Here is a 7,119-nt window from a genome sequence, read left to right as displayed (position 1 = left end):
AAAACCACTCACTTCTCACGAGTGTATTGTCATGGGATAAGATAGAGTGAAGTGCCTCAGTTTGAAAGATCCATGGCAGCGTATTATCTCTCTCTCTCTCTCTCTCTCTCTCTCTCTCTCTCTCTCTCTCTCATCATATCTGGATGAAAACGCTGTCAAACTTATCAAAAGGAAAACATTGAAAACGATGATGCCCCCACCCCACTTCACATTTGAGAATCGAGGCTTGAATCGAGGATATGGGAAAATCTCTGACTACATATCATTCCCTCTTCTGTATCGACTGGTTGTGAGATTATAAGCTTTAACGTTTCATAACAGAGACACACTAAGAGTTAACTGACGAACGTGAAAATCAAGGAGCCCAGAATATGCTGCACGTGTAACCTAAAATAAGAAATGTCCAAAAAATGAAGATCTGTTTCTATACCAGATGTGTATTTTAGCTCCCTTCATGAAAGCACTATTCCTTAAACATATCGACAGAAGTTTAGAAAATTACACACTATATCAGCATCTATTACAAACATTATTACAAGTTGTTAATTTCAGTGGTCTTCGAAGCATGAGCCGAGCCTTATAATAGTTCTGGATCGCAAGAGACTACACTGATTGGGTTGCCACTTACTCACATATAGACAACGAAATACCGGATGGAGTAAGGGCCATATTCTCAAACATTTCGGGATCTACACACCCACATTTGATAAGGCTTTCGTATAAGTTGTGGGTGTATCCATGGATAGTTGTATGAGCCTTCGAAATGGGTCGTGAATGTATTGGGAAAGCAAAACTACGTCAAAATAAAGAGAAAGCTTGAAGAACAGTGGTTTGTTGGTTATGATGTATGTAGCTATACCACGCATGCATATCGTTGAAAACATACAGTAGTCTATCAATGAAAAGCTCATTTAAATTTGATTTCTCGGCCAGAGAGAGAGAGAGAGAGAGAGAGAGAGAGAGAGAGAGAGAGAGGTTTGTGTACCAAGAGAAGGGTAATGTGAGCATGGTTTGTTTGGACGCGACCATAACTAGCACACTCTGTTTACATTTTATGAGGCAACGTCCGCCGCCTGAGCCGTGTGAGGAGGCTTCCCAGGCATGCCGATGACAGTCAACTCAGCGCGCACACACACACACACACACACACACACACACACACACAGGGTCAATGAGATTAAAGCCACCGACTGCTCCGAGGTGAGGTAAGTGTTATCATATATAGGTACCGAACATACAACAGCCTGTTCCTTCAAGATTATCCATCTCATTATCACAAAAAACTATCTAGAGCAGTGATTTCACACAAAAACTAATTGCCTCTTTTGGAAATATCTTAATTTTCATTATCTTCCCTAATGGAGACATGCCAAGGGCAAACCATGACAAAATCCCCGCGACCTGCTCCTCCTGTAAAGGATGACATTAATTACTTCAGACTGATCTTTTATCTATCTATTACTTTTCAATGCTATGAAACATAACTTATTATTCCAGAGGCAATTCTCCATAAGTTCCTACTAAAGACAAATCTTACTATATCTACTTGAGAAATGATTCATGTAACCACTGCAGAAAAAATATCATCCTGTCTGTCCAAGTATAGGAACGAGACATCTATACGTACTTGTAGCAGCAAAACATATGCAGGCAATACAGTTGGTCAAAAAAGTATCAGCCCTCTTATGAATGGCAGAATAGAGAATAGAACTAGAGAGTGGTGACGGATAATTACACAAAATAGGGTGTGTATTAGCCCGTTTTTATATCACTGGATGCGGTAGGGTAGGGTTTACTTTCTTGGCTAACTGCAATGAGTCAATGAATGTTAACAACCGCGACACAGATCTCGCACTGGTAAGTCCAATCTCTCACGCCCACGTCCTACCGTTGATGCATACACGAGAGGCATACATGTTTACGGGATATATATACGGGAGCAGCGAGTAGCGGGCTTTTTTTATTATTGTTTCCTTTTTTGTGCCCTTGAGCTGTCTCCTTTGTTGTAAAAAAAAAAATAATAATTATGAAAGCAAAATGGCAAAGCATGCATGTACAAAGAAATTCAACCAATGAGTATGTCAAAGGTCTAGCACTGGAATGTTGTTATTTCACAAGGACTACAAGGGCCCGAGCAGCCTACATGTGGCAGCTCTTGAGTATTAATTATGTATCATCTGTCGTCCCCATCCATAAATTTATCTGTCTTTCATGTAGTATTTTGAACTGATTCGAATTAGCCATAAAACTTTTTTATTTATTGTATTTATTCTCTACATTATTTGTAAAGCAATTTTTTCCCATCTCCTTCCCAGAACCTGAATTTATCCAACTTGTACCTACTGCTGCGGGTTCTGACATTTGTGTGCTCAATTGCTATGTCAACATCATTGATCTTGCATTGGAATATTCTAATTTCCTCACTTCCCATGTTTCTTCCAGGCGTGGGTATCATGCTGAGGAAGCTCGGCTCCACCGCAAAGCCCACCGTGGAGTTTTCTGTCAACGGCGATGAATGGACCTTCAAGACCATCTCCACCCTCAAGACCACCGAGGTCAAGTTCAAGCCGGGGCAAGAAGTGACCGAGACCACCCTTGACGGCCGCGAGTGTAAAGTACGTGTTGAAGGAGGGCGGCGGAGAGGGGGGTGGCAGAGAGGAGGGTGGCAGAGAGCCATGCCTCGACAGACACAGCCCATCAAACAAATAGATAGAGTCATAGATGCAAATAGTCAGACAGATAGATATAGACACAGACGGACAGACAGACAGACACAAACAGACACAGACAGACAGATAAACAGACAGATGGCAGCAAAATGAAAGTAGGAAGTGATGGTGCATACCAAGAAAAAGTAGAGAGAAGTCAATACCGAAGAGAGAAGGTTTAAGACTGCCTGTTTGTAAGCACGTGTTGAGTAATGGTGAGGATAACATGGTGGTGCCAGGGTGTGCCATGCTGGGCTAAGACTGTATATACACTGTTTGTACAACGGCCTTCTTTCGTATATGTAATTCCTCCTTCCTACGACTTTACTATCTTTTTTTTTTTTACAGCAGAGGAGACAATGCAAGGGCGTAAAAAAGAAATAATAATAATAATGAAAAAGAAAGCCCGCCACTTGCTGCTCCTGTCTACCTTGTTTCTTCTATCTTTCTTACAAGAACAGCGCATAGCGGATTTTTTCCAGTTTTTGATTTCCCTTACAGCTGCCTCCTTCGATGTAAAAAAAAAGGCTACCACAATGTTGTTTTCCTTACTATCTTTTAGCTACATTTTCATGCTGATTTCCCTTTTGAAATTGATAACCGTACGACTCCACTCCTCCTGTGGCCTCACTGCACCAAAAAAAATATTTTCAAGCTCATCTTTATGCCGTTCAACTTCTTAGATTAAGAGACACAAGTGTTATCATTATCTTCATTCCTTCATACCTTTCACTAATAAACTCTGGAAAAGCCTTCTTTCTTCTGTATTTCGTCCTCCCTATAACTTCATTTCTTTCGAGAGAAGTATCAAGACACCTCTGAACCAATATTACACTACTTTTAGGAACTTTTTTGCCGCATTCTTTTTTGCAGCAACGTTTCAAAGGCTACCTTTTACCCCGGTGATATGTCTCTTTTTACCACGAAAACATCTGTGGAGAATCGCAGTCACACTAACTTCTTTTCTTCCCAACAGACAATATTCACGGTGGAGGGCAACAAGCTGATCCAGAAGCAGACTGCGCTGAAGGGCAAGAATGCCACATACATCAGGGAGTTCAAAGACAACGAGTTGGTCGCGGTGAGTTTACAATGTTTAGGCAAAGCTTTCGATAGGGAATGTTAGCCAATCCGTGCGCACATATATTCATATCAGAGGAATGAAATTCATCATTATCATCAGCTGTTACTAACCCACTAAAGGGCAAAGGCCTCTCCTAACATTTTCTCCCTCTTCTTGATGTTACTACTACACCCTGATCCTACAAATGCTCTCTCTCTCTCTCTCTCTCTCTCTCTCTCTCTCTCTCTCTCTCTCTCTCTCTCTCTCTCTCTCTCTCTCTCTCTTCAATTTTACGCATGATATGACCTGCCCAAGTCCATCATTTTTTCTTCATTGTCATTAAAATGCATTCAACCTAATTTGTCATTAAAGTACATTCAACCTAAAGGAGCTTTCATAGATTCAAGAATTTTATCCTGAACTTCCCCGATTCGGGTTTCATATTCCAATCGGCATATACGGCTCGGCGAACTTCCTGGGCATTCGGCATAAATCGGCAGACTTCGTGTTCGCTGCTCAAAGTTTTGGTCATGTTCAAAATATTGGTCTCGAATTGACTATGTCGAATGACGATTAAATTGCATTCCTTAGTCTTCTTGTTACATAATACTAATTCGTATCTCTTCGAGCTGCATCCAAGTACTTCCTTTGGCCAAAAAATCGTTGAGAATCAATTGAACCGACTTTTCCTCTGCCTTGAAAATCTTTTGCAGCAGTTATTGCACGGCAAGCCTTAGTTTAGTTATGTGGACGAGTAGGTCACATTTCAACTTTAGCAGCGTCAGTTGGTTGTCGGATAGATAGATAGGATTGCCACCCTTCCTCAAATTGCGGATTCGTTTCGTATTGAAGAGTTATATGTTGCGTTCCGTTTTTAACCAATAGCCAACGCCAATATTCCGTATTTGGCCGTCTGAATGGTCAAGCAGATAAAATTCAATATTTTTTAATTGTAGTGAGCGCATTTTTCGGCCAATAACAAAACCAGTTCGTAAAATTATTTATGTGTTAAGGGTCGTCCTAAAATACGTGTAAAGTACGCGAAGTAACGTCCCTCCCCACTTCCTTTTGCCTCCACCAGCAGCGGCTGTCAGTCATTGCAGGCTAGAAAAATTTCCTTAAATATAAAATGCAGATTTGTTCCGTATTGGAGAATGAGATATTGTGTTCCTTATTTTTATGAACTCAAGGTGGCAACCCTATAATACACGTAGATAGATCAAAGTGTTTTGGTTGCTGTGATGAAGTGAACTGGTGTCTAAAAACACATAAAATAAAATTGTGAATAGAGATTGTTAGGAATAAGTTTAATGGTGGGCATGGTGTTGAAATGGAGTGAAAGAAAGTAGGAGAGCAGCCACAGGGTTGCGAGTAGCTTCTATCTACCGAGCAGAGTTTGGTCTTGCTCGTGAACTTGCAGTCACTATTCCATGTCGATATGTTACTATCCCACACGCAGTAACTTACTATCCAACACAAAATAGGTTTTTTTTTGTTTAAGGAGACGCGGCCTGACAGGTGCTGCGGCTCAGACAGACGTGCAATTAGTTCCAATACAACATGCAGTAGATTATAAAAATTGTGCTGACCCATCCGCTAAAAAGTGTTCCCCCAGGTCCCTAAGTTTGTTGGACATACGAGAGAAAGTAGGAAGAAAATGGACGATGGGGCTGTTTTATCTATTTACCAAATGGAATACCTACCGAGAAATTCAGATGCACTACAAAAATTAACTGCATTCTCAAAATAAGGAATATCTATCACTCGTCATCTTGACATTTCAATATTACATCAACTCATATTGCAGAGAACCCAGTTTTTATTTCAAATGTGAGTGCTAACAAGAATGATGCTTACAGATTGACGAGCCTACCATAAAATTGACTTTCCTACCTCACCATTTTTCTACTCGTTAACTTACTGGGAACCATAATGCTTGCAGGTGTCGGAGTGTGATGGTGTGAAATCGACGAGGGTGTACAAGCGTCAGTGATCTAGCCACCACCAACAACAACAACAGCAACACTCACCGGGGAAGCTCAGAACCAATGGAATAAAGCAACTGCATCAAGAAACCTAAATCAGGAAAACCAGGCACTAAACGCTACATCACTTATCGTTGGGTACAGATTATGCTTGTCGATCCTTCTCCTCCATTACTCATACCAGAAATAAAATCTAATTTTGACAAAACTTCATTTTCATACATCAACAAGATTTGTTTTAGTAGTTTGTTTTTATTTGCTTTATTCTTCTGGTGTGAGTAGCCACAAGCTGGAATAGCGAGCACAGATTGTCATGTAAATCCTGTACCCGTGTGAAAACCTTTACTTTTTGGGGGGAGGTGAGGGGGAGGAGAAGGAAGGTTATCTACATTCACTTCCTGAATGCTCTTTTGACTCACTGCTCGTTTTGTGTAACGTAAACATACAATACTAACATTATATCCTTTATACATCAGTCAGGATATCAAAGAAAGGTAAAATATATCAGCGGAAATCCTGTTTGTCAAGTGATCACTATTTTTATATGTTCCTCTCCATCACCATTTTTACAATAGTTAGGATTCCGAAGAATAAATAGAAAGAAAAAAGCAGAGCCTAGTATTTTTTTTTATATATTTAGTCATAATTATTTTTATATCACCATTTCCCAATAATACCCATGCTTCTTGATGAATTAAAGAGTAAGACAACTGATGTGATTTACCTAGCTATGCATTCCTTTGATGGGATCTACTTCGACTCGTCCGACTTCTTGTGCTTCCTATGCTTGACGTTAATCGTAATAATTATCCACTAGTTCTTCAAAATACACTTCAGTGCTGGATCATAACAGACTTCTCAAAGGGTCGCCACGTATTAATAAATAGATAAAAAAAAGTACCAGATGGCAGGAGACACAAAGTTCTATGCAGGGCCAGAACTACGGGACGGCACAAGTCATGTCCCTCCCATGTCAGGGCGGTGACTATCATCATTTTATAAAGGAATTGGCTTCGCTTACTCACAAAGTTATATTTCAAGTTGAAAACACAAATTGGAAATATTTATATGTAAATATAATAATACTGTCAGTATTTATTACACCTCCGAGACAGTAGTTATTGGACAACAAATTTAGTGTCACGCAGCGTGACGAAAGAGCTTTGTGAATGTGTGCGGTAGCGCGGTGGACAACATGTATAAAAAAACATCATCAATGTTTTGTGCATGCACGCGTTAAGGTGGCTAATAACTTGTAGTTGTTACCGCGGAGCTTTGTGAATTGCACCTTCTTGTTGAAGGCCAAAACTACGCCCTGAACGGTTTGTGAATCCGGCCTCTAGACAGACAAGTGGCGCGCGCA

At 40.4% G+C, this 7,119-nt stretch overlaps 1 protein-coding gene across 1 annotated transcript; it reads left to right on the top strand.

The window, feature by feature from the left end:
* The first annotated feature begins 2,413 nt into the window (after positions 1-2,413).
* On the top strand, positions 2,414-6,467 carry LOC127007288 (sodium/calcium exchanger regulatory protein 1-like). Its single transcript, XM_050878064.1, has 3 exons — positions 2,414-2,615; positions 3,685-3,789; positions 5,714-6,467. The coding sequence occupies exons 1-3, from the start codon at positions 2,430-2,432 to the stop codon at positions 5,762-5,764; spliced, it is 342 nt and encodes a 113-aa protein (XP_050734021.1). The 5' UTR covers positions 2,414-2,429; the 3' UTR covers positions 5,765-6,467.
* Positions 6,468-7,119: the final 652 nt, after the last annotated feature.

This window comes from Eriocheir sinensis, chromosome 3 (assembly GCF_024679095.1).
Source record: "Eriocheir sinensis breed Jianghai 21 chromosome 3, ASM2467909v1, whole genome shotgun sequence".
Lineage (NCBI taxonomy): Eukaryota > Metazoa > Arthropoda > Malacostraca > Decapoda > Varunidae > Eriocheir > Eriocheir sinensis.
The sequence above is the reverse complement of the archived record's forward strand: the minus strand, read 5'-3'. Positions and strand labels throughout refer to the sequence as shown.

What these genes read in the sequence shown, in the direction of transcription:
- LOC127007288 (XM_050878064.1), top strand. Translation starts at nt 2,430, where the DNA reads ATGTTTCTTCCAGGCGTGGGTATCATGCTGAGGAAGCTCGGCTCCACC. An exon ending in TTGACGGCCGCGAGTGTAAA is followed by an intron (nt 2,616 to 3,684) that starts GTACGTGTTGAA and finishes TCTTCCCAACAG; the next exon opens with ACAATATTCACGGTGGAGGG. An exon ending in AAGACAACGAGTTGGTCGCG is followed by an intron (nt 3,790 to 5,713) that starts GTGAGTTTACAA and finishes TAATGCTTGCAG; the next exon opens with GTGTCGGAGTGTGATGGTGT.